The sequence below is a fragment of the Nelumbo nucifera genome, chromosome 1 (genome assembly GCF_055504915.1).
Source record: "Nelumbo nucifera cultivar China Antique chromosome 1, China Antique-T2T, whole genome shotgun sequence".
NCBI lineage: Eukaryota > Viridiplantae > Streptophyta > Magnoliopsida > Proteales > Nelumbonaceae > Nelumbo > Nelumbo nucifera.
In genome coordinates, this window is record NC_142649.1 from 199,470,142 (window position 1) to 199,498,041 (window position 27,900).

At 40.2% G+C, this 27,900-nt stretch overlaps 4 protein-coding genes across 4 annotated transcripts in view; 2 read left to right on the plus strand and 2 right to left on the minus strand.

The window, feature by feature from the left end:
* LOC104602385 (Oxidoreductase family protein) overlaps positions 1-11,802 on the plus strand; it is a 42,763-nt gene extending 30,961 nt beyond the window's left edge. Inside the window, exons 5-7 of the mRNA XM_010266063.3 lie at positions 10,944-11,078; positions 11,189-11,286; positions 11,447-11,802. Coding sequence (XP_010264365.1) covers positions 10,944-11,078; positions 11,189-11,286; positions 11,447-11,639 — 426 coding nt within the window. The 3' untranslated portion in view covers positions 11,640-11,802. The remainder of the gene's footprint in view (positions 1-10,943; positions 11,079-11,188; positions 11,287-11,446) is intronic.
* An 846-nt stretch (positions 11,803-12,648) lies between these two features.
* Positions 12,649-17,517, plus strand: LOC104602386 (GPI-anchored protein LLG1-like). The gene is made up of 3 exons (XM_010266064.3): positions 12,649-14,270; positions 14,356-14,412; positions 17,008-17,517. Exons 1-3 carry the CDS (start codon positions 14,189-14,191, stop codon positions 17,367-17,369), a joined length of 501 nt encoding a protein of 166 aa, XP_010264366.1. The 5' UTR covers positions 12,649-14,188; the 3' UTR covers positions 17,370-17,517.
* Positions 17,518-17,639: 122 nt separating this feature from the next.
* Positions 17,640-23,247, minus strand: LOC104602387 (polygalacturonase-like). The gene is made up of 4 exons (XM_010266066.3): positions 21,960-23,247; positions 21,560-21,849; positions 20,992-21,220; positions 17,640-20,676 (listed from the first exon to the last, which is right to left on the minus strand). Exons 1-4 carry the CDS (start codon positions 22,383-22,385, stop codon positions 20,452-20,454), a joined length of 1,170 nt encoding a protein of 389 aa, XP_010264368.1. The 5' UTR covers positions 22,386-23,247; the 3' UTR covers positions 17,640-20,451.
* Positions 23,248-24,815: 1,568 nt separating this feature from the next.
* On the minus strand, positions 24,816-27,814 carry LOC104602388 (large ribosomal subunit protein eL15-like). The gene is made up of 4 exons (XM_010266069.3): positions 27,675-27,814; positions 26,989-27,155; positions 25,303-25,500; positions 24,816-25,212 (listed from the first exon to the last, which is right to left on the minus strand). Exons 1-4 carry the CDS (start codon positions 27,676-27,678, stop codon positions 24,967-24,969), a joined length of 615 nt encoding a protein of 204 aa, XP_010264371.1. The 5' UTR covers positions 27,679-27,814; the 3' UTR covers positions 24,816-24,966.
* Between the last annotated feature and the right edge of the window lie 86 nt (positions 27,815-27,900).

A 27,900-nucleotide genomic window follows, 5' to 3' on the forward strand; every position in this document is an offset into this window, starting at 1 on the left:
AAGAAAAAACTTTATTGCTAAATAGAAGAAAATACAACAAAAAACAAGTGAGACAACACAGAAACCACAAAAAACGAAACTTTCAGGATCAAAAACAGACATCAGAACTCCTTTATGAGTTCAGAGAAGTCCAGAAATCAGCACAAAAGTCTTCTTTCTTCCAGCCCATGAAACTCTGGAAGCAGCAGCACCAACCAATAACTGTCAAACTGATGACATCCACCACCTCTTCCATTTTTTTTTATTTTTCTCCTAAGAAATTCTTCTGTTTCTTTCCTTCCAGATCTCCCAAAAAACAGCAAAGGGAATACAGGTCCATAAATCTTAGTTTTAACACCAACTTGGATTCTTGGCCAGAAACTAAAGATTTCGGCTGGATTTGACATAGAGCACCTGTCCACCTTGAACAGCTTGAAAAAATAGGACCAAACTGGAGTTGCAAAGCTGCATTGAAGCATTAGGTGAAGAACATCTTCCTCTCCAGCAAAACACAGTGCACACCTACTTGGAAACTGAAAACCTCCGAACTTTAAGTTGTTTTGAGTTAAAATGCAACCTCTAGCAATCAGCCAAGCAAAGGCTTTAGCCCTTGGTGGCACTGGTTTCCCCCAAACACCCCTAACTGGATCAGCTGCCACCTGATTTCCGATCAGAGCCATATACATTGACTTGACTGTGAACACCCCATCCTTACACTCTTTCCATAATCTGATATCTGCAGCTGAGGGATTGATCTCCAAGGCCTGAAGCTTTGCCAACAGCTCCAAACACTCTCCACCTCCCAATCGAAAAGAGGCCTTCTGAAATTTGGATTCCAAACCACAGCACCATTAATTACTTCATAGCATTCTGAAATAGGCACTTCCTTCTTGCCCAGATTGTATGACCTTGCATGGGCAGATTTCGCAGAATTTCCCAACCCCTGACCAATCATCTTCCCAAAACCTTATACTCGAACCACTTCCTACTTTCCATGTATAAAAAGGAATTGTCAAAGAGTCAAATCTCATGATCCCTTTCCATACACTAACTCCATACAAGTGTCTCACTTCCTTTGAATCCCACCCAAAGTTCACTACCCCATACTTACATGCCACCACTCTCCTCCAAAGTTTCTCCCTTTCTCTCCCAAACCTCCAAACCCACTTCCCCAATATGAACTTATACCTTATCTTCATTTATTATATATTGATGTTACTCCATTGAAACTGCTCTTATTTTCATATTGATAGGCAGATTTGTTAATGAACCAAGTTTAGCTGAGCTTTTCCAGTCCAGCTTGATTTGGGCATGTTACCAACCTAAGGCTTAATTTCTCAGTTCAGCTCACCTAAGTTAATTTTGGGTCTCTTTATGACCTGGAGTTGGAAGCTTGCCAGATTCATGTGGCAAAACATTTGTTTCATGTCAGTAAAGTGAGCAAAAGAAAATAAAGAAGTTTGTCAAGTCAAAATATGGTATATTTAGGCCATGTTTGGTTCAACCCTCATTCTTTCTCATTCTTGCCCAAGATGAAATTCTAAAATGGACAATAATGGGTAAAAATGGGTAAAATGAGAAAATATTGCTATGAATGAACCAAACACTTTTTTCCTGAAAAATGAATTCTTTTCAAACTGGCAAGTGCCTTACATTGTTTATTTTCATTGTTAAAAAAAAAAATTGTGTTAGCAGTCATAAACCACCAACCTAGGTCTCCAAAATCATTAGCATAGATGTTTACCGGTAGGGCTGTCAATTGGACTGGATTTGGTCCAATCCAATATTGGTCCATTTATAAATGGACTGGACCAAATCCAAACAAACCAAGTCCAATCTAGTCCAAATAAAATGCAAGTGGACCGGATTGGGTCCAATCCAATCCAAATTGAATCAAACACCAAAGTAACATGAGAAATCCAGAAAATATATAAAAAACTACAACACCTGCCACAATCCAATCCGGTCCAATTAAAATGCAAATAGACCGGATTGGGTACAATTCAATCCAAAGTGAATGAATAAAAGCACTTTTGTAAAAAGTACTTAAAGTGCTTTCATAAAAGTACTTCGATAAAAATACTTTCACAAAAGTGCTTCTATAAAAGTACTTTTGTTATAGAAGTGCTTACGTAAAAGTTTTTTCATAAAAGTGCTTTTCTAAAAGTACTTTCCTAAAAGTGCTTTCATAAAAGTACTTTTCATAGTACTTTTATGAGTGCTTCTGTAAAAGTGCTTTCATAAAAGTGCTTTCGTAAATGTACTTTTGTAAAAGTGCTTTCGTAAAAATACTTACGTAAATGTACTTTTCATAAAATTACTTTTATAAAAGTGCTTTCATGTAAAAGTACTTTTGTAAAAGTGCTCTCGTAAAAGTACTTTACTTACGTAAAAATACTTTTCATAAAATTACTTTTATAAAAGTACTTTTGTAAAAGTGCTAATTTTGGGGGTTTGTTTTTTAGAGGCTACTAGGGCCTATGATTGCCCGTTTTCTAAGGGCTTTGTTTGGGGGTTGGGTTTTAAGTGGTGTTTTGTTTTTTCTTTGGGTTCTTGGCCTAACCTGGGAGGTTGGGTTCCTAGGGAACTTTCCTCATCCTTTTGATGTATACAACTTGTATACCTTTTTTCTTTAATATACTTTCCCTTTTTCAAAAAAAAAAGTACTTTTGTAAAAGTACTTTGCTTTCATAAAAGTATTTTTCATAAAATTACTTTTATAAAAGTGTTTTTATGCTGGTGGTTAGCTAGCATAGATTTTCTTGGGAAACACTTACCCAAGTAAGTGTATTTACCCATGTTCTTTTATTTCCCAAGTAAAAAAAGGAAATGACCATTTTAGCCATAAAAATCCATTATTAAAAGGGGCATTTTTGTCCCATTCAAGTGTTGGAAACTTCCCCCCCTGGTGGGAAAGTTATTTACCCACCTAGGAGATGGGTATCACTTACCCGGGAAAATAAACTTTCCCTAGTTCCCACATTAATATGAAAAAAGAACATGGGATTCTTGGTCAATGGGAACCAAAATCCCATTGACCAACTTTCCCCCCTCTCAAAATCCAAAAACAGAAGGCCCCCAAATATTTAAAGAACTGGTCATGAACCAAGCTAAAGCCACCCTCTTTTAGCTTGAGCTCATTTAGCTAAATGAGATGGACTCTATAGTCAGTCTTGGCTTCTTTACAACCTTAAATAGGAATTAGGGTGGAGTATTAAATCAGTAAGATGGTGTAATTGAATAAAAAATCTAAGAAGTTCCATCAGCTAATGGTCTATAATCTATTCAGTTAGTATTTGCCCACCAAGCCGTTGCATGACTCATGTATGCACGGTTCACTCAACATAACCTGTTAGGACCTATCTCTTTCCCTGTATCTTATCTTTCTGCTCTCTTGTACATATATGCCTGAACAAATATAGAGAAATACAATTTTTACTCTCCACATAAAGTTTTCAGTTACGCACCATTCTGTTTCTCTATCATTGTTTATATGGAGTTATATATTAGCTTCATTGTGCAACTTGGCCAAAGCTGAAACTACTAGAACTCTCTATAAGTAAATCTATGTGGGTTATCATATTAATAGTTATTTTGATATGTCATTCAGAGACATTTGTTTCATGTCAAAACATCTAGTCAATCAAATAGAAGGGCTAGTAAGCCATATATTTCCTATGCTGAAGCTTACAACCTGATGCTTCTAGTTACCATCTTTCTATATTTCTGTTTTGTCTACAATTGCATTTGATTTTTCTGATGAGCTTATGGTTGTCTTCAAAGTTCAAACTAGTTGAAGGTTCAAGAGGCCAAGTATATATTTTTTAGTTCACTCTCAGGATTTAGCATCTCTATTCATGGAATCTCATCAATAAGCTTATACTACCACTACTATAGAACCCCTGATCATGTTGCATACCTGTCTTGTGCATATTATATATGGCGTATGGTATGGTTACTGCATGGGCACTTCAAAACTATACATGGACACTTCTAAAAATATATAAAAGTACCTTTATGAATCATAGCATAAGAATTTAAAATATTACACCCATAAAATTTGGCAATATATAATCATTGAATAATGAGATTACTGAAACTACATGTAAGGCTATGTTTGGGTTCGTGACATCAGGGGATGGAATGGAGCAGGACAGAAAGGGCAGAGGAGCCATAAATGGAATGATCAGCTTTCTTTAGGATGTGTTTAGTTTGAAAGAAAAGGTAGGGAAACCTGTACAAACCTTGTATAGGTTTCCCTACCTTTTCTTTCAAACCAAACACAGCCTTAAGGATTTCAAAATCCTTTAAAATGGCAAACAACCACTGCTATGTGCCATCTGGAGTCTACTCTCTTCTTTTTCCAAGCCAAATGGTGAAAACTCAGAGCGCAGCTGATTCACATATCCCCTTGAATCTCACCTTGTTGTTTCCGCTGCAATCCATACACAGCCCAAAGTCATGTTATCATCATATTAATCGAGTTACTCATCAAAATATCCATGTCTTAGATCTGAAAAGTGAGAGTAGTATTCCTTTTTTCCTTTACTCAATGCTCATGTTTGTATACTTGGGCATCTCATCTAACAAGTAACAAGAAGAGCAACTAAGACTTCACTTCCTGAAGCCTATGTGTCTAGGCGGTTGGATACTATGTTACCCAGATATAGCAAGGCACAGCTGGATACAGTGCCAGATATGAAATTTAAACTAAAAATTGAGGTATCCAACATGATATAGAGCCTTTGTACAGGTATTCTAGGACCACAAGTTGAACAGTGTTTTAAAGGCGTGCAAGGCGTGTGCCTGGTTGTGTGCCTCCTGCAGGCAAAGCACCCACATAACGCCCTGATGTGACGGATCAGCCACCATCAGCATGCCATCTAAGTGTCTTGGGTTGGGTCCTTGTACTCTTTTTGTAAAGGGGGGTATGCCAATGGCAATTATGTAAATAGTAGTATGAATATTCAGTATTTTGATGTATCATTCTGTCACTCCCCCAAAAGCTTAACGTACTCTTTGAGGGGAGGTAGGTAGTCGAGTGAGCTCATAAGCGTGTAAAGGTTAAGCACGAGATCCCCTCGACACTGTATTGTGTGTTTGTGCTTACTACTGATTAATGCAATACAAGTTGCCTTTTGTCTAATTTGTGTGCATTCTTGTTTCCTTTTGTGTGTTGTTGCTTGCATTTGTAGGCTTTCTCGACCCCATCGAGCGCCGCACAGGGCCCCGTCGATTAGCCCCCGTGACAGTTGGTATCAGAGCCTCGTTTACACTAGCGGCTGTCAAGCCCAACGAGTCCCTGTTGTGCCCCGCAACAACACCAGCCCGATGAAGAAGCATGATATGCGAGAGGAGATCCAGGAAGGGATCTCACGGGTCTATGATGAGGACGAGCCTAGAGGTAGCTCTCCCAAAGACAAAGGCGTCAGCTCAAAGCCTAGCAAGCATGACAAGTCAGTTGGCAAGCTTGCGACCATGGACAAGCGCATCATGCGCTGTGAAGCAGTGGTTGGTGAAACTCGTAACCGTGCGGACGAGCTTCAACTCAACCTTGAGACCGTAGCAGCGGTTGTGGAAAGATTGGAGGACCAGCTCGGTGACAGCTCCAACAGGCCAGACAACCCACTAGAAGACCTAGTGAAGGGCATACAGATCCAGCTCGACGACTTGAAGGGCGAGGTGACCCTTCTGAAGAGACTGATGGCCAGTACAGCCAGTGCACCTGCTGCTCCAGCCCCTCCAAAGATCAAAGTCCGCGAGCCTACCTCATATGCAGGGACCCGCGATGCCCGGGAACTTGACAACTTCCTGTGGCAAATGGAACAATATTTCACTGCCGCCGAACTCGTTGAGGAGGCGGCCAAGGTGCGTACTGTTGTTATGTATCTTACTAATGTTGCTATGTTATGGTGGCGCAGGAGATGTGCCGATGCGGAGCGAGGATTATGCTCCATTGATACTTGGTCCGTGTTCAAGAGCGAGATAAAACGCCAGTTCTATCCAGAGAACGTGGAGTACCAAGCCCGTCGGAAGCTCAAGAACCTAAAGCACACAGGCTCATTGCATGAGTACGTGAAGGAGTTCTCTGCACTATCGCTCGAGATCACGAACATGTTAGACAAGGACTTGCTCTTCAACTTTATGGACGGCCTACAACAATGGGCCGAGCTTGAACTCCAGAGACGAGGTATGAAGGACCTCGCCACAGCCATGGCCGTTGCTGAACAACTAGTAGACAACAGGCGACCAAGCAAAGATGGCCCCAAACCCAACTCATATCAGGGCCTAGGGAAGATAGGAGGTGATAGGAAACCTTACTATGGGCCCAAGGGAGACTCCGGGCCAAGTAAACCCAACACTTTTTAAGTTCAACAGGAGACCGGAAGGGGACTCTGGAGGGTGGTCAGTTTGTGAAGAGAACACCTCCAGCACCATGCTTCATCTGTGAGGGAAAACATTGGACCAAGGATTGTCCTAGTCGGGGGAAGCTCAATGCCTTGCTTGCAAAGCTTAGTGATGATGAGCACAGCGAGGAGGAGAAGGAACTAGAGGAGACAAGAATGGGGGCTCTACGAAGACTCAATGCAATGAAGAAGAAGGCGAACCCGCATGAAGCACCGAAGTTCAAGCCGAAGGGACTGATGCATGTAAACATTCGCTTGAATGGTAAGCCCACAAGAGCCATGGTGGATACAGGTGCTACACACAACTTTATCTCTATGGAGGAGGCATCCCGAGTAGAACTTGCACCTACCAAGGAAGTCGGATGGTTGAAGGCTGTGAACTCTAATGCCAAACCCATACAAGGTGTAACTCGTGGAGTGGTCTTGCAACTTGGTGACTGGGAAGGGATGATAGACCTCTCAGTCGTGCCCATGGATGATTTTCAGGTTGTTCTCGGCATGAACTTCTTAATCCAAGTAAACGCGGTGCCCATGCCCTTCCTCAACTCAGTGTGCATATTTGAAGATCAGGCTCCTTGCATGGTTCCAGTTGTGCCAGAGACCAAGTCCACCCCCAAGATGCTCTCAGCATTGCAACTCAAGGGTGGAGTGTGGAAAGGAGAGACCACTTACCTAGCCACATTGGTGGACTCCGACTTGCCTGGCCCACCAACCGGGCATATCCCGCCAGCAATTACAATGGCACTAGAAGAATTCCAGGATGTCATGCCTCCCACATTGTCGAAGAAGCTTCCCCCAAGGAGAGAAGTTGATCACAAGATTGAGTTGGAGCCTAGAACCAAATCATCGGCACGCCCGCCATACAGAATGTCTCCTCCCGAGCTGGCCGAGCTACGAAAGCAGTTGAATGAGTTGTTGGATGCTGGGTTGATTCAGCCTTCTAAGGCCCCTTTTGGAGCACCAGTCCTGTTTCAAAAGAAGCATGATGGATCTCTTCGGCTCTGTATTGACTACCGAGCTCTCAACAAGCTCACCATCAAGAACAAATATCCCATACCTTTGGTGGCCGACCTCTTTGACCACCTCAGCAGGGCCAAGTACTTCACCAAGCTAGACCTGAGGTCGGGGTACTATCAAGTGCGTATAGCCGAAGGGGATGAACACAAAACAGCTTGTGTTACCCGATACGAGTCCTTTGAGTTTCTTGTCATGCCCTTTGGGCTCACTAATGCTCCAGCCACCTTTTGTACATTGATGAACAGAATATTTCATCCCTACTTGGACCAATTTGTTGTTATGTATATTGATGATATTGTAATTTACAGTAGAACCTTGGAGGAACATGTTGACCACCTCCGTACTGTTTTCTAGGTCTTGCGGGACAACGACCTGTTTGTTAAGAAGGAGAAATGCTCTTTCGCCACAGAAGAGGTGGCCTTCCTCGGCCATATAATTCGAGCAGGCACAATCAGCATGGATCCAGCTAAAGTCAGGGCCATTCAAGATTGGGCACCTCCCACCAGGGTCACCGAACTTCGCTCCTTCCTTGGCCTCGTGAACTACTATCGAAGATTCATCTCTGGATTCTCAGCACGAGCCACTGCCCTCACCAACTTACTGAAGAAGACTAGCATGTGGATCTGGAATGAATGTTGCCGAACAGCTTTTGATGATTTGAAGAGAGCTATCTCAGTAGAACCTGTCCTCGACTTGCCTGACCCAAGCAATCCGTGTGAGCTACACACAGATGCTTCTGACTTTGCCATTGGTGGGGTCTTGATGCAAGAAGGACATCCCGTCGCCTATGAGAGCCGCAAATTGAATGATACAGAGAGGAGGTACACTGTGCAAGAGAAGGAGATGACAGCCATCGTCCACTGCCTCCGCACATGGTGACACTACCTGCTTGGCTCCAAGTTCATGGTCAAGACTGACAACATAGCTACTAGTTACTTTCAGTCACAGAAGAAGCTGAGCCCTAAGCAAGTTCGATGGCAAGATTTCTTAGTGGAATTTGACATGACTCTAGAATACAAGCAGGGCCGATGAACAGGGTTGCTGATGCACTTAGCAGGAAGGCCGAGCTTGCAACATTATCCACAGGTGAAGGTCCCTCTAAAAGTCAGATCAGACTGGACCTCATTGAGCGCATTAAGAAAGGACTCCAAAAGGACCCCATTGCTCAGAGCTTATTGACAGCTGCTCGTGAAGGGAAGACTAGGCGATTTTGGGTTGAAGAAGGCCTTCTTTTGACAAAGGGAAGGCGGATATTTGTACCGAGAGTTGAAGACTTGAGGAAGACTCTCCTACGTGAATGTCACGACAGCTTATGGGCAGGACACCCTGGGTGGCAGCGTACCTTGGCACTTCTACAACATGCCTACTATTGGCCTCATATGGAGCAAGATGTTCGAGAATACACAAGGGCATGCCTGATTTGCCAGTAAGACAAGCCTGAGCGTGCCAAGCCTCTTGAACTCCTACAACCTCTTCCAACGCCCTCACAACCTTGGGAGAGTGTTTCCATGGACTTCATCAACAGTCTTCCTAAGGTGGGAGACTATGCATCCATTATTGTTGTTGTTGATAGATTTTCCAAGTATGCCACTTTCATCCCAGCACCAAAGTACTTTTCAGCTGAAGACACGGCATACCTTTTCTTCAAGCACGTGGTGAAATATTGGGGAGTCCCACAGAACATTGTTAGTGATCGGGATCCCCGATTCACTAGTGCTTTCTGGACAGAGCTATTCAAGCTTCTTGGTTCGAACTTGAACTTCTCCAGCAGCATCCATCCAGAGTCAGATGGGCAGACAGAGAGAATGAACTCCCTCCTTGAAGAGTACCTCTGCCATTTTGTATCAGCTACACAGAAGAATTGGGTTCGATTGTTGGACATTGCACAGTTCTCCGTCAATACACAGAAGAGCTCCTCCACCAATCAGAGTCCTTTTGAAGTCATCACCGGCCAACTACCAAGATGTCCGCACAGCATCGTCAACGACCATCAAGGGAGAAGCCCTCGAGCCTTCACTTTCACCAGGGAATGGAAAGAATGCCTTGACCTCACACGAGCCTCACTAGAGAAAGCCTCCAAAAGAATGAAGAAATGGGCCAATTTGGGTAGACGACCCGAGAACTTCCAAGTAGGTGACCTGGCCTTAGTAAAACTCCATACCCATTGCCTTAGGTTCTTTCGAAGAGTACACCCCAGGCTTGTGAGAAAATATGAGGGACCCTGTGAAATCTTAGCCAAAGTAGGAGCATCAACCTATAGACTTAAACTACCTCCTTGGCTAAAAGTGCACCTGTCTTTCATGTAAGCCAACTTAAACCCTACCATGCCGACAGCCAAGATACCTCCCGAAACCAAAGCCAACGCCCACACCCATCCTACCAACCACCCAAGAACCGATCCCTTGACTCCATCCTCAACCATAGGTTGTCCCAATCCTCCCAAACATCAGAATGGGAGTACCTGGTGAAGTGGAAGGGACCTGCAGAAGAAGTCACCTGGGAGCTTGCAGAAGACCTTCTGTTCGCAGTGAAGCTGGACAAGTACCTGAGGAAGAATCTTCGAGGACGAAGATTGAATTGAGTGGGGGAGACTGTGACGGATCAGCCACCATCAGCACGCCATCTAAGTGTCTTGGGTTGGGTCCTTGTACTCTTTTTGTAAAGGGGGGTATGCCAATGGCAATTATGTAAATAGTAGTATGAATATTCAGTATTTTGATGTATCATTCTGTCACTCCCCCAAAAGCTTAACGTACTCTTTGATGGGAGGTAGGTAGTCGAGTGAGCTCATAAGCATGTAAAGGTTAAGCACGAGATCCCCTCGACACTGTACTGTGTGCTTGTGCTTACCACTGATTAATGCAATACAAGTTGCCTTTTGTCTAATTTGTGTGCACTCTTGTTTCCTTTTGTGTGTTGTTGCTTGCATTTATAGGCTTTCTCGACCCCATTGAGCACTGCACGGGGCCCCGTCGATTAGCCCCCGTGACACTGAGGCATATGCCAGAGGTGTTAATACCTCTGAGGCATATTCCTCAGGTGCAAGAGGCGTACGCGTCATACGCCTTTTTCATGAGGCGTGCTAGAGGCATACGCGATAGGCCTCATATGCCTCTTTCATGGGGTGTGCTAGAGGCATATGCCTCATGCACCTCACAAACACCTCATACAAAAAGACAGAAAAAAAGAAAGAATAGAAAGAAAAAAGAAAGGTAAGGAAGATAAATAAAAAGAAAGAAAAAAGAGAAAAGAAAAAAAAAAAAAGAAAAGGGAAGGGAAGATAAGGGGAAAGAAAGTGGGCCTCCTCCCCTGCATGTTAGCTGCTTAATTGAACTTTGGAGACAAATTTCCCAGCCAGAGTAAAATATTATATGTTTTATCTTTATGTAGTTTAAAAATTAAAATGAAGACCTGGAAGCATTTGATCTGTATTGTGTTGAAATTGAGTTGTTTCAGATAATAATTCCTGAAATGTAATAGTTTTTGCTCTTATCTTGTTGCTTCCTTTTGTCTGTACTCACAACTTACCTCTGGAAGCAGGTACCTGATATCATTGATAATGCATTTGTTATCATTGAATTTGACAATGGTTCTCGTGGCATGCTTGACCTCTGCATGTTTGCTGAAGGGAGTAAAAATGAGCAAGAAATATCTGTTGTTGGTGACATTGGGAAGGTAGACCACTCTTTCTTCCTAACTGAGAATCTGAGATAGACAGCCAGTGGATATTGGGTATTTGGTTTTTTACTGGTCCCATCATGACCCAACTTAACACTTGTTTACAGGGTGAGGCCTTTGTTCCTGAGAGTATCGTGCGGGTGGGCAGTCGAGCAACAGGGAGAGATGGAGTGCAAACTTTAAAAGCTGAGGACAAACGGATTAAGTGTGTATAGACTCTGTTTTGATATTTCTTGCTCTTTTCATCTTTTGTCAGCTTCCCCATGATGCATGTTGATGCACTAGTTGGTCAACTAAAATCAATTATTGACTATGGAAAATATTCTGACCACTCTTTTGAAACTCACTGGGATTGCATTCACCAGATACGATGGGCTGCATCATGGATCGAGCTATTTGGAACACCTCAATTTCCTGTCTCTGCTGAGAGCTCAAGGTGTCCGAGCCCCTGCAGTAGATTTGCAGGATGGATTGCTTTCTGTCGCCATGGGTGTTGCAGCCCAGCTTTCAATAGAGAATGGCCGTTATGTTACCATTGAAGAAGTAATGAAGGAATAGATCCAAATCATACAATAAATAAAGCTTCTCTGTTTTGATTCCTTTCACATCTGTATGTTTTACTTGCTCTATTATATTATGGTTCTGTTTAAGTGTATTAAACAGAATTTTGTCTTCATGTACTATCAAAATAAATTTGTAAATCTGTAATGAATTGGAACCACGGGCCTGGCTAGTTGGCTTCTACCCAAAGTAAAAAAGAAAAAAAGAAAGCCACTGATATGGGAGGTAGAGCTGTCAATGCTTGGAGCCAACCTGTAAGACCCGGATCAACCGGATCCTATATCACACAGGGTCTGGCTCTGCATTTGAGTCCCGATTATTAAGAGGGTCAATTCTGGGTTTGCATTTGAGTTGCAATTAAGACCTGAACTACTAATATATGAAGAAGGTTATTCTACGCTATTTTTCTCAACATTGCACTTAAAAATTTTTCCAAGTTACACCCCCCCCCCCTCAAAAAAAAAAAAAAGACCTCTCTGGGGCAATGTAGGTCGCCAATCTAGATCATGGGCCTTCTTCATTGAATTTGCATCTGTACCCTCACAGTACATCCCAATCGTATATTGAAAATATTTTGCAATAACAACAGGGAAATATTCTTAATGCACGGGGGCGCTGATGTAAACTCTTCTTCATCACCCATAGACCCCATCCAGGTAAGTATATTCTTTTGAGAAAACTTAACATAAGCACTTCTAACTATGCTGGACAAATCAAACCCGGTGTAGTTGAAATGGATTGATGGTGGTGTGGGAGATTATGGTTAGGGACTTGGGGGTACTACAACTTGAGTTGGGTTGCATCAAGAATTTGTTAAATTTTCAATGGGCTCGAACCTGGTCTACTTGAAATTCTTTTCAAGTTGGGCAATCCAATTTACAGCCCTAATTGTAGTAAGACTCCGTTTGGTCTGTGGGATGGGAATGAGAATCTCTTATTTGTTTTGAGGGAAATAGAAAAATGCAATGAGAAAAAAGATCTCAAAATCGTAAAATCGGCGTCACACCAAAACAGTGGAATCCAATGGAAAAACTCAAAAAACCACTGTTCATTGCCTTCCAGCGACAACGAGGAACAATGATGACGACAAACAACTCCGTTACTGATTCGCTATGCAAACACAATGGCCTCGTTCTCTGCATTGCATCCTTCCCAAACGACTCCGAATCTACCTACGAAGCTGCATGCAATCTCTTGCAGCTTTCCTCATTATCGGTCTGCATTTCTCTCCTTCACTTCCAGAACCTGAATTCCTCGCCGCAGTCTCCAAATCAGAGCTCTCAATGCTGTTCAACCCTATGATTACGAGGCAAAGATAAATGACCGCTTAGAGAAGAGCACGAAGCTAAAGATCGCCATTATTGGGTTCGGAAATTTCGGTCAATTCTTGGCTAAGACCTTGGTTCGACAAGGGCACACTGTTTTAGCACATTCTCGATCGAACTATTTGGCCGTGGCTCGTGAATTAGGGGTTTCGTCCTTTTCTGATCCTGATGATCTCTATGAAAAGCACCCAGAGGTAATCCTTCTTTGTACTTCAATTACTTCCACCGAGTCCGTTCTTAGGTCGTCTACATAATGAAGCAATTAGAGAGGTTGGGTCAAGCTTTTGAGTCACTAAAAAAACAGCTTTTCGGTCACTATATAATTAAGGAGCGAATCAGTGCGGCGGTGACAAGAAAACCAAGCGGCAGTGCGGCGGTGGCAGGAGAACCAGGTCGTGAAAGTATTTTTTTCATATATAAAATTAAATTTTGAAAAGTTAAATTTTTACATTTTCCCATTTCATCCCATCTTATTCGAATCTTCCTACAAACCAAAGCAACCAACATCTTTTTCGCATCTCATCCAATCTTCGTACAAACCAAACCAACTAATATGAGATTGACTGCATCTGAATTCCAACATTTTATTCTTCTAGGAAACATCAAATGTGATTTTGCCCCTTCACCTTTCCTAGAATTTCCTTGTTTTTTATACCCTTATTTTTATTTTTGTTGAAGCCAATAGAATTTGCTTGGTTAAGCGTTGCAAGATTTATCTACCCTACGTCATGTGAAGTCAAAGCTCGAAGCCATTGGTTGAACGTTGAAGCACATGGGCTCCACACCTGAGCCACCGCCAGTTCAATCATCAATGCCAGTGACAGCCCGGCTGGACATCAGTGGGATCCACCGGAAAAAGGCAAAATCGATTTAGGTAACCTGTAACCGGACGACTGAATAATCTTAATTAGTAGTTAACACTAATTATGAAAACATTTAGTCAATTTATTTCGGTAAACAGTTACCATATCTTTCCTTAATCATGATGAAAGCAACATTTCTCACTTCTCACAAGTCACAATTCACAACTCGCAATCCGCAAGATACAGAAACGCGTTTCTACTACAGTTGAGTTGATATACAGCTCAGAATCTGGAATTGGGCGCGGTCATCATCTAATTCTATTTCCTTTACCCAAAACGAAAGCATCTTTTTGAGAGCTCCGTGGAAAGGAAGATCAAAAGATCTCTTGAAACAAGAGGAAAAAAAATTAAAATTAAAATGGTGCCGAATCGCTGCTTGTCTGCAGCTCTGTTGTTCCTCCTTTGGATGGGCTTGGCTGATTCTTCGAGCTTCATTTCAGGTGACTTTAAATACGTTTCGAGTTTGGCCTCCCGTTTGTGCGGTTGTTTGTTTTCTCATGTTTGGTTTCAATCCAATCTTTGCAGATAATGTCTTTGATTGTCACGGATCTACCGGTCGGAACCTCCTTCAGGCGAAAAAAAGTTAGTTTTCTGCGCTTTCACTCTCAAATTCTTTCGTTTTTTCTCATGGAACTTCGGTATACTTCTGTTGCATTTTCAAGATCATAATATCTGAAGTGGGTTCAGAGTCCCTTTTATTTTTCTGGAAATGTAGACAGTTCGTTGTGAACTTGGGGCTTTTATGGATTGACTAACTTAGCGGTATAGCGTTTACTTGTAATGCTCTATTCCGTGCTGGAGTTTTCAGATATCCGAAAATATCCTTGTTGATTTCAGGAAAGAAAGGTAGGAAAAAAATCAGAGTATGGAATTTCAATCGGGAAAGAAGCAATTCACTTGAATGATTTTTATTTTCTTTATACGAACTAGTGCTATAATTTGAGTTGTTATTGAAAATTTGCATAAGCTTCTCATGTGCAAGAATTATTCACAGTTCTTCGCACAAAATAGAGAAATCAGGTTTGCCCAACCCCACATATTGGGTGTTGATTTCTGGGTTTGGTGGCAGCAATGTTGTCGATGAGCTCCAGCTTGCCAGGTCAAACATACGCGTTAGACTATTGAACAGCAAAAATGTGGTTGGTTTAAGCTCAATGCAGCTGGTTCCAGCTGGCAACCGTCACATTGTGCAAACCTAGTTTGCTCACCAAAAGAATGAAAAAATAAAAGAAGGAATTATTTCACATTTTTTTATGGGAAATTCTCAGTCAATCTTGAATCTCCCCAGCCCCAAACCCCCCAATTTCGTTGCCAGTTCTGTTGTTCTAATTGGCTTATTGTTTATGATGTGATTTAATATCAAAATAATTATGTTGATTGAGTAAATCGGTGTGATTAATCTTCTATATTTTCAATAAGTGAAAGTGACTGCTTGCTGCATAAAGTGACATGTATAAGATGATAAGATTTGTTATTTGGAATAACACTTTTACAGTTGCATTTGTTACCTTAATACAGTGCATTATCTCTTGTGATATATAGACTGCTGGTGCAAAGAATTAGTGGAATTATTCCTTTCTGGATATCTGGTTTTGTGCTTTCTGTGGGCTTTTTTAAATTAGATTATAATGAGCTTTATATGGATCTTTTTTTGTGTGTGAAAAGCTTATGTTAGTTTGGATAGTGTTTCATTGCAAATGCAGATGTGTTTTTTTTTCACAATTTTAGTATATCTGTCAGTATCATAGTTTTTAATTAGTATTCATAATTAAGATAACTGTATAGAAAAATTCGACCTTTTGATTTGAGTGCACTGATTTATTTAGTAGCCCATTGACTCTGTATCTCTGATTGATTAATTATTTGTTTTGGTGTTTGATCATATGAACCACTAAGGTTACTGTGACTTGTGAGGGAAAATCGGTGGCTTTAGGAAAATGTGTGAACAATAACTATCCTTATTGTATATTAGGCTGCGTTTGGTTGCAATGCAAATTTATTTGCACTGATGTAAAATTATGGTAGTGCAAATGATTTAGGTCCAAATTCTGATTTATTTTTCTTTCAAAATTTTCCGTATTTTGTTTGATTTCAGTAAAAAATGAAGTAAAATAAGACTTGAAGCAGAATAAAGTAAAACCCAAAACAAAATCAAATCAGAATTTGCATTCTTTTCATTTGCACTCCCATGCATTTGTATTAGTGCAAATAAAATTGCACAGCAACCAAACACAGCCTTAATATCAAAATTTATTCTGTTGTATGACAAATCTGTTCCTAAAGTATAAAACATTGAAAAAATTGCATCTTTAAGTGTAAAATACTAAAGGTACACTAGTATTAATGATAAGAGGTGGAAGATGTTATAAGATATGCCAAGTTTTTATTATTTTCTATTTTCAGTAATAGCAGTATCACTTGTAGCCTATCATCTGAGTTCAAGCAATCAACAAAACTCTCGAATCAAATGCTTCAAAACTTGATGTGTGGCTAAAGATGCACTTGATTTTAAGAATCTTGGTTACAAGTGCACTGATTGGAAAAAATAAAAGTATACATAACATTTGAAACCTGAGATGTACAAGGTTTTTATGACTTATCATTTTATTTAAAAAAAAAAAAAAAACTTGAAAGGTATGTTTTGCACATACATTTAAATTTTTAGAGCCATCAATTGGCCAATTCATGTATCTAATATAAGTTTCAAGACATTTAAAGAATAGCCATAGTCAGTTCATGAATAATGATGCCCTGAATAGGAATAGACCAATATAGGTTAGTTCATGTATGTTAATAATTTATTAGAAAAAAATGTAGCCAGGGTCAGTTCATTGAGTAGACTAACTGATTTTGCCAGATCTGATAGGCGCAATTGGTGAACACATTGAGTAGGCACACTGATTGCCATTCTCCATGTGTGCTCAATTCACTGCACATATGGGATGGGAGTCATGCTGGTGGTTCAGGTGTTGCACACTGATTGTGTGCTTTCTCAGTGTACTCACTTAGCGTGCCTCGCAGATCTGGACTCCAAAACAGAACAAACTGGTAGTTAATTGGGGTATAGCTAAAGCCATGTTTGAATGTATCCGATAGCAATAGTTTTGTAATAATTGCATCATGTTTCCAGATGTTAAAATGATGGTGAAATAATGTTCTTCCTCTGGTGATCTGCAGGTTGCCCCGTGAACTTTGAGTTCCTGAACTACTCAGTAATAACAAGCCAGTGCAAAGGGCCCAAGTACTCTCCAAATCTCTGTTGTGGAGCTTTTAAGGAGTTTGCATGCCCCTATGCAGTGGAGTTGAATGACTTGACCAATGATTGTTCATCGACCATGTTCAGCTACATTAACCTCTATGGGAAATATCCCCCTGGCCTTTTTTCCAGCGAGTGTCGTGAAGGAAAGGAAGGGCTAGCATGCCCTTTAGCACCTGAGGTATCTCCTAATGATGCAATCAGAGGTCAGATTGGTCTAACTGTATTTCCACTCTTAGTTCTTATAAGCTCAATCCTCATGTTTCTATTCCAAATGTTGTGAAGCCCAGATGTTAATATCATTCAGATGGTGCTTGTTTGTTCTTGAAAACTTTATGGTTTTCTTGAGCCAGTCAATGTTGTACTACTTTGTGTATCAAACAGCTTTAAATTCCACATTCTTTAATCAAGATAACCCCAAAAAGTATTATTTCTAATATCCGTTCGTGCATAGAGCATTACCAGTTCCGTACATGTAGGATGCATGCCAAGTGAGTCCCTAAGCAGCAACCCATGCATGAGCATAGCCAAGCAGAGTCTTTGACCTACATATGATGGGAAAAAATCTTAATTTTCTAAACAGAAAAACTACTGTAATAATGGTGTGAAAATAAAAGCCCTTCAGTAAAACTTAAAACAACCAAATAAATGCATCAGGTTACATGAATCATATAAATTGTAAGATTTCTTTAAGAAATGGTTTAAATGTAAGATTCAAATATATAAAAATAATAAAATTTTCACAACAATGAATATTAGTGCCACATTCATTTTTCACTTCTTATAATCTTAAATATACCCGTGGGGGTGGGGAGCGCAGATGAATTGAATTCTAGGCCTCCATCTTTCTGATACATTATTTGCCAGAATTGCCCTAAAGAAGGACAATTGCCACCTTAGCTATCATTCTGCTACCAGCAAAAAAGTCCTGTAGCAATTTCACTGTCCCACATCCTCTAGTCTTATCTAGCATAGACCACTATAATCAGAGTCCTTACGCCATGGTAACTACCCGTGGTTCAAAGTAGCCTAAGCCCTGAGATCACAGAGCACCTGGTTCAGATTAGATTACGAAATGCTATAAATGGTTATCATATAAGCACCATTCTCAAAGATGATGTTCGGAGATTTTAGGCAACTAGATTATCAGCAGGTCATTCCTGTTAATAGCTTGTTACATACATAATGAGCAGATCAGGTGCTCGGTGTTGTGCAAGCAAGACACCATACTTTCTTCTGGTGAAATTCTTTGCCGGGAATATACTTTTCAAGCTTAGACACGGTGGAATCAAATAATTAATGCCTGGTGGCTGTTCAAAACAATATATACATTGGGAACCGGTCCCGATCCGATAATAATCAGGACCAAAAAACAAGAACCGGAATCGATCCATCAGTCCAAATCCTGAAAGTAGAACCAATACAATCAATTCGGTTCAGACCCAATCCATTGACAGCCCTAATTCGGCCCGATACTTCAGGTCAATGGCTCTAATTGACCAATGACCATGTATCCATCCCTTGGGTCATATTACAAAATGTGTAACTCATCATTTTCCTATACTTGTAATATTGCAAAAATGTGTCAAAGTGAGATAGGGCTGTTCATAAGAAGGCCCGACCTAATTTGAGTTGGTTGGGTTTTCATCAGTATGGGTCGGTTTCAGGTTGTGCAAATTCCTAAATCGATTATTCGGGTCGGTTTCGGTTTTTACACAAGGAAACCGAAACCGACCCAAACTAAACCGACTTAGTTCCTAGTTCAAACATGAAGTTCCAAAGCCCATTAGGCCACCTAGTTTTTGAATGGTTGCAAGAAACTTTGGATTAGTGAATTAATGAACAACTTTTGTGATTAACTTTTCATTTAAATTTTATCATAGGAGATGGCTGAAGTGATGTTCAATTTATGATTGTTTTTAAAATTAGCAAGATTTTATCACAGGGATGAACTTAGAACCGAAACTGATCCAAACCGACCCAAGCCGAATCAAACCGACCAAGTCAGTTTTGCTTAACACTGGGTCGGTTTCGGTTTCTATGTCAGGTAACCCAATCAGGTCGGGTTGGTTGAAAAAATCGCAGTAAACAGACCCAACCCGACCCGTGAAACAGTCCTAAAAGTGAGATATGCTTGTTCGTCTCAGCTACAAAATGTTTCCATTTCGCATGTCTATAGATCAAGGAATTTGCCAGCCCATGACATTTCTAAGCATGCTCTATACTTGGGTCAGTCTGAATCTTGGGAGGTCTACCGGATTTTATTCTCTGATTTTCAGGCTAATTGTACCAAGACTCGGGTGGTGTTTGATAACACTTTTCAGACTTCTGAAATCTGAAAATGTTGCTTTTCAAACATCAAAGGTGTTTGGAAGTGTATCTGAATTTGGGTCTAAAAATTATCTTCAGATCTGAAATAATAAGACATGGGTCAGGCGTTGAACGCGTTCAAATGTGTTTCAGACCTTGTTGAAAGTCCAAAATACCCTTGATCTCTCTCTCTCTCTTCGTTGCAACCGAATAGTCTAATTTAGGGGTAAAATAGTAAAATTAGTGAATTTCATATGCTAAAGGTTTGATCCAACACAAACAACCTTCTTTATTCAGAGCCTCTAAAAAGTCAAAAAACAACTCTCTAAAAAGTCAAAAAACAACCACCTCAATTGAATCAACGAATTTTCCTTCCGGCTTAAAAAAAAAATAAAATAATGTTTATTAGGAGTGCCATTCAACAATTAGTTTTATATGGACTGAGCAGGAAATATTTTTAGACAAAAAGGGTCAGAAAGTGCATGAAAACCCTAATCTAGTTTTGGCAGTCCAGGTATGCACGGAGATTAATGTTTAGCTCACTGAGACACCATTGTTAAACCCTAATCTACCTTTGCATCAAATGAATCCAAGTCACCATCAAAATGAAATTATGACATACTCTATCCATGTTCATCGTTGTGTCTCTTTACAGAAGACAGATCTCCTCAAATGAAACTTGTACATTGTGCAAACTTGTAGAATTGTACTGTATGAGGGAGCCTAAGGCATCTTGTGGTCTGCAATACATGATCCAAAATGAGGAATTGCAACAGTCTTTCTTCAGATCTAATTACACTTAAATATTGGGGAAAATATAGGAGAACAGGATATCTTTTTACAACACAGGCTTTTATTCTCTCAGACATGGGTTTATATAAATTATATACAATTGTTGAACATTTTTCTTTGCTTTACAGTAACAAATGTACATGATCTAATATTTTGTCCTGATTTCTACCCAAAAAAAAAATTATTTTGTCCTGATTTACAAGGAGAAACAAACAATCAATTAAAAAGATAAGTAATTTCTGCTGTTACGTTTGAAATAACAATTATTGTATTAAACAGCTTGGTGGGACGATCACACCATGAGCTACTCCACGTGCATTCTGACAGGAGGACTGTGCTGGTTTACTCTGGTAAGTGAGATTTATATCTTGTAAGCCGATATCTTTGCATGGAGCAGTTGGACTGCAATCGAACTTCACAGCAACTTTAGTAGCTGATGTTCCTTTAATGTCTCTATACGAGATTCCACTTATTTGCACTCCAGAGTCCTGTAGAAAATATCATAACAGATACGCTGACTAGATCACATCAATGTGAACTGAACCAATAGCACTTTGCCATTTACTTCTATACAACTTCTGCACCCGCCAAAGAAAAAGAGAAAACGAATTCAACAAATTAAAGCTGAGGACTACCATCATAGGAGTCCATACAGACTATAGCTGATGAAGAAAATCCCTCATCAAATGGAAGATAATGGATTATTATTCATGTTCTCCCTATTCTAAGACTCTGTACTTTGTAGGCTTCAAAGCTCAGAGATACAAAAGAAACCTCTAACTGAAAATTATGTAATTGTTTACCTGGTAAGGACAATTCTCATTACGTGGGCAGTAATTTTGATCGATAACAATTGGGTTTTTGACATTTTTCATCACAACGTGCTTGTACACCACGCCTCTCACAAACCCATTACTGGGTCTACCCCAAGATTTGATCCTTAGACCATTTTGAGTTCCTGTGAACACCACTCTCTGCACCACCACGTTTTGCACACCTTCTTCTTCCAGGTCTTTAGCCAAGCTCCCAATGCTGCAACATGCACAAACACCCCTTCAGAATTCAGATTCAATACATGAAAACTCATTGGACAGGTCAAATACGAATAGGATTAGGAGCTGCACAGCCTGAATCTTGATAGCCGGCGGCCAGAGCCCGGATGGCCAGGCAACCGACCGGATTGGCTTCATCGGCAGTTCAGATCGATTGAGAATTGCCGCCCAAAAGAGAGAAGCAGGTATATATGACAATGGCTCAAAATCAAGGGCTAAGCCTCTGAAATCTGATTCTGATACTGAGGTCAGAATAATTCTGACCAAATCAGACGTGAAAAACAAAAACGATGGATATGCAAGAAATGTAGCATCTCACCTTATGCCATGTCCAGGCCCGCAAGCAACACCTTGAACCTGCAAGTTCGTTGTTCCAGGACCAATGGAGATACAGTCATCACCGGTCTTGATGCCTGTGTTGAATACGCTGATATTAATCGAATTCTGCACATGTATGCCATCTGTATGCGGGCTCTGGTCTGCGGCATGAATCAGAACTTTCTGTAATACTACATTCTGACATGTATGGACAACAATATGGCCTAGTTTGGAGTTGATCGATGTCAATTTCTGGACAGCTATATTTTTCGAGCTGTAGAAACCAAGTGACTGCACAAATGGATCATCATCGATCGTTATTCAAACGCAATTGATGATTAATCTATTACATGAAAAATAGATCAAGACCATGGCGATGATATGTGTATATATATACGTACCGTTGCAGCACCAGGACAATTCTTCGATACACTTTTGCACTTCCACAAGCTTGAGCCTCGTCCATCCAGATACCCTCCGAGAACAGACACCCCATCGACATCATCGAACATGAGCCAGTTCTCAGAAGATGGCATCTCCTTATAATCCGGAGCGACCAGGATGGCATCCATTCGAAATGTAATCCCAGAATTGTTACACGGCCCACGGAAGACCACTGGACGAAGGAAATACTTCTTGGGTGGTACGTATATAGTTGCTGGCTTTGAAGAGCTGCAGGCGGCCGCCCATGCTGCGAGAAAAGCCTCACTTGCATCTGTCTTCCCATCTCCCTTGGCCCCAAAGTCTGCAACATTGATATCTGCATCGGTTGATGACAGTAAGAAGAGGAGTACTGAAAGAAGAGGGCTCTTTAGTAGTCTTGCCATGTTAAACAATTAATAAAGACTACTTGCAGGTAGTTTTGTAGGGGAGGGAGCTTCTCTGGTCAGGTTGAGGCAGATGAAGGGAAGATATCTAAGAAAGAAGGAGAAAGGTTTTAGCCTTTTAGGGGTTGATGGTGAGAAGCTACAGACAACAGCCAGCTTGGGTCCTTGTTCTTTAAATAGAAACGGAGAAAGCTCAGGCCTCAGGTGGCCAAAACACAAAGCAATACATGCCGAAAATGACAGAGAGGTTCAAAGGCAAAGGCACGTACGGCCGTTAACTTGATGAAGGGTGGGTGAGTAGTGATGCATGCATGATTTATATCTTTCGGTATAAGAAACGGCTTCGACGATGAGTAAGTATATGTCTATACTACCAGAGGAGAGAACGGTTGGAAAAGAGAAGACGTGCGTGTGCACGGCCGGCCGTATTGCCCCGGTTGTACTCTACGTACTGAAAACTGAAAAGCCAAAGCTAGTCCTAGAAGTATTCATTCTTTTAATAACTCTTCTTCTTTTGTTTCTTTTTAAAGAAAACCAGCTTTTAACACTATCTTTGGGCATAAGCCTTGTCCGTTTTATTGCGTGAATGGGTAGCAGTGGATGCGCGCTTAATTAGATTCGAGTGAATGTTTACAGGGGATGGGAACGTCGTCAGATTTCTCACCTGGGCACGCCGTCGGCCGTCCAACTGTCCATGTCCCAATTCCAAATTTCCAATGTTCGGGATAAGAAAACTTTTTCCAAGAATTTAAAGAATCTCATTAGCTCAAATTTCTACCATTTGCGTGGCTTAAAAAAAAATAAACAATTATAATTTGTTTCTCCTCTCTTTTAATCTTATAAAAATTAGCCTGTCCGTACTTTTCCGTTAAAAATTAAGGCTGATGCATATATTAATTATGAAATCATCACATTATATCCTACCTACCCATCATTCCTCTGTCAAAACTCATTTAAATTTTAATCACAAATTAAACCTCTTCAAATACATGTAATTTCACTATCTAGGTTGTGTCCAACAATGGGAATGGTTGTTTTGTAAAACAAAAACAAATGCCACACCACCATGTCATAACATGTTTCTCTCCCTACTATAAACTGAAACAAAATTAAATTCCCTCTTAAAATTCAGTATTTTTTTATTTAAAATACATACTTCCGTTTGGAATTGGAATTTATCCCTCACAGAGCGCTGTTCACACCGATTTCTGCCTTTTTACAATCACATCCTACGGTGTATTGGAAACATCTCACATGAATAATAATATAAGTCAACGTTTTAAAAAATGACCCAGAAATGGAATCGTTCTGGTCACCGGTTTTCAGCTCAACGATCTGACCATTTGATTCGAATGGATGGTTTATTCTGACATTAAAATTCAAAATAATTAAAAAATAAAAAACGGTTAAAAATTATTGAATGGGTCGACAGTTCGACCACTCAATTCAACAGTTTGTTGACTTTTTCAATGGTTTTTTACCAGATTCCGGGTTTTGGGTAAAACGTAACCAGTTGCCTGAACGATTCCCGGGCCCAACGGTCCAACCATCCAGACCAAACAGCAATTCAAAAACGTTGATATAAGTAACGAGATGTTCAGATGTTCCTGATGTACAGCCAGTTGGTACTTGGTAACTCCTGATGTGAGGTCGGTGCAAGGAGCCCTTGTGTGGAGCTGATCCGGACACGGGTATGATTCATATTACTTCGATACTTGATCTAAGAGTTTTCAAATTTGAATTGATTTTCTTTCCAAACTAATAAGAAACACGGGCATCGTCATTAGGAAAGGCATAACGAATTTTAGTAGTTTTCTCCAATAGTTACTCTTGTCTCTTGGATATGAATTTTCATTTTGGCTTCTGGAGATTGCAATGGATGCATATGGAAAGCCACTGGCACAAGTATCGAGACGGATGCATATGAGGTGCTTTCAGCCTTTCACAACTTGCGACTTACAACTTCTAGCTCTAGGTTATCAGCATGTTTAAGATCATACTCCTGTTATTTGAGTAATTGGGAGTGGAGAGATGGAGGGGGGTGTCCGCCGATAATGTATCATTTTGTTCTTCGAAACATAAACTGCAACTTCAGTTGATCAGCATGTAGCAATTTTACTTTAATTTGAAAAACCCATGAATCAATACATTTCTTAAAGCTCAGATGCCTAAACTTGCTAATGGCATTAAAAGGTTGGAAATTCCTTAGTGTACAACCGTTAGTGGCATTCTAGACTTCCATCTATAAGACCTCAATATATTTAGCAAATTCAACAATTGTGGAAACTAGTATGGATAAAATGCTCAAAATAACACCTGTTTTTCTCTTATTTTCTAACCAAACAATCTCATCTTCACCTTAGTCCAATTCTACTTTTCAAAACAGAATTAGACGCAACGCAAGTATCCCAAGCATCAAAAAGCATTCAATGAAATGAAAAGGTGTTAAAACGCAACTAATATGCATGAAATGTCTAAAAGCTTCCAAACTGAACATGTCCCAAAATTTTTTCCGCATGCTAAAGAAACAAGAACAAGTAATATGAAAATCCAGGAGCAACAAGAAAAGCAGGTAGTAGGATCAACGGTAGCGACGAAGAGAGAGGGTATTGTTCCTCTTCCAGGTAGCCCTTCGGGAAGGTCGTGCCTTGTGGTGCAAATGCCCCTTTCCATGGAGACCCCTGTACTTCTTCCCTGCAGAGGTGAGACCTCTAAGTTCCCTATGCTTGTGCACAGGCTTACATATCCAGTTGATTCTTGGGTCATTGCGGATTGCATTATGGGCAGCATCCACCAAAATGATCTCATAATACTTATAGGTAGAATCCTGCATAAAAGAGTAAAAATATTACACACAACTTTCATATGAACAAATGCATGGTTGGAGGAAGAACCAGATAACATTAACACTACAAACCTCATTGATCCAATATGAGTTGAGCACCTTCAAGCCACCCAATTTCCGACCAGCTCGTTCCTCTGCAACTGACCTCTTGTTGCGCTGAAACTTCAGCTGGGTGATACCTTGGTTTGTTGGCTTACCATACATAATACCCTTTGGCACAGGTCTCTTGCGACCACCACGTCTAACTCGGACACGATAGATCACATAACCCTGGAAACAATATTTCAAGTATAATCCATGCAATATGAGACAAGTAATTATAGCATATGAGAAACCAGCCTCCAAATTAAAATATACAGATAGTTGTAGGGATGCAAGGTAGACAAGATGTAAAAGTCAATAGTTTTGACACAGAAACAGGGTAAACAATCAAATAATCATCTCAAGATTTAAGACAAAAAGTACAAATTAGATGGTTAGGCCGAAAGAAATAGCCTGCAGATGGGCTTCAGAAATGAGGCATACACTTGTTCATAGGAAGCAAGACCTCGTCAACATTATTAAGGTGGTTCAAGCAATAAACTTTCGCAATGCATACCTCACCATAGTGGTTTTCATTTTTTAAATTATGGTCTAGAATTTCATAAAAGGATCAAATCTACTTGATAACATTTCATAGTGTCATCGTCAAGACAGTTCTCTTCTCCTGATCCCTCTAAATTTTGTGTCTTTTTTAATTTTTGAAAAGATAGAAAGTATTAAATATGAGGCTATTTAAACTCGCACGTAATTTTCATTTTTATTAGGAAATTTAATCTAATAATTTCCCTGTGAAATATGGGGTGTCTTTAACGCCCTTCCATTCATTGCTCAAGCCATTGTGGCAGGTTTTTAATGTCAACGTGGCAAAAGGTCCATGTTGTTTCACCTTTAAGGATACCCTAGAGTTACACACCAGGGCCTCAAGAACAAGTTAACAGAGATACAGATCATCCATGTACCAGGAAGTCCTTTTAATGTAATTACTTTTTTTATAAATCTTTTAATGTAATTATTTTGAATATCAGTCTTCCGGTTCACAGCAACTTATTTATCAGCAATACAAGAATGGCTACAGAAACTCTTCAAAAAAATGGGAGGAGAAAGACAGCTGTATTTAATAAGATGGTTGGTGACTATGTAAGGAAGGTCATGGTGGTGAATTGGTGATTCCCAAAAACAATAAAAAGAAAAAAAGGGGGGCGGAAGATTTAGCATTGCATTTGCTTCTCAAAATGGATGAAGACGGCCACAATAGAGTGCCCAATTACCTTTCCACTTTTTCTGTTGTATTAAATCTTTATTAACTAACTCATTTTATAATGATAAATTACTGAGATAATGACATAGCAGACATTCACCAAGCTGGTTTATCTTTTCTACATCGCACTATTTCATTTTGTAGTTAGAACAAAGCGGGACATGTCAATCTCACTGGTCAGTCTTATATTTACTATGATATCTGTTAACAATGCAGTCCCAGCTTCTATAACAATAAGAATGAAAGTGAGAAAACACAACGACAAATAACAATAAGCCAAAAAATTAAGATACTAAGTCATTGAAGCATAGAATTGATTATTTAATCTGAAACTATTGAGTTATTTGACTTTCGAAAGAACGTGCAAGATGTAACTGAATAAACATAAAAAATAGATCACAGAAAACACAGAGATACACTCGGTGAGGAAAATATAGATGGAATATAACAGCATTTACCTGTTTCGCCTTGTAACCCAACCGGCGAGCCTTGTCGGGGCGGGTGGGTCGAGTTACTCGGACAATCGAAGGCAGCTGGCGGTACTCCCAACACCTAACCCTCTGCAGAAACCTCATCACATCGGATTGTTTCTTTCTCCATAGCTCCGACACGTACTTATAAGCCCCTACATATCAAAGAAAAGAATCAAAACTCCATTCCCAGAACTTGACAAGCAGCAGAAGGCACCCAAAATACCAAGTACATAAAATCAAGAGAAAAAACCTCGGATCTTCAAATTGAGTTATAAATCTCGGGCCATATAGCATATGAACCACAGTTGATTAAGGAAAATAAATAAAACGAAGAGCGCACACAAATCCATTGGCCGACACAAATAAAACATCGACGTCGTAAAACGAAGCATTTAGAAATCTTAGTTAGAAAACAGTGCGTAGCTTCAGCGAGACAAAGTAAACAAAAATACGACAAATAGGTTCATGAATTTTTTACATTCAAAATCCAGAACGAAGCCCCATCATTTCATTACTAGAATCAAAATCAACAAAAAAAAATACCCTAGCATCGAGAAAATTAGTAAGGAAGCTGTGAAATGATTTACAAAAAAGCAATGAAATCAAATGAAGTCTAAAGATTTCCGGCATCGACCGATGAAACATAGATAAGAAAGACATTGTCCACTCACCCATGGTAGTGTTCCTCCGCCTGCACACTCGCTCTAGGGTTTTGGCTTACAAAGAGGACTCGACGCAACTGAGAAACAATATAATAGATCAAGAAATAAGATCTTATCCGTTCATTATCAAAACATCCTGTCCGTCTGTTACGAATAACAAGAAAACCCTAACCCTAAAAATATTTACCTAATAACGAAGGCAACCTCTAAAATTTATGTTCTTCTATGCAACGCT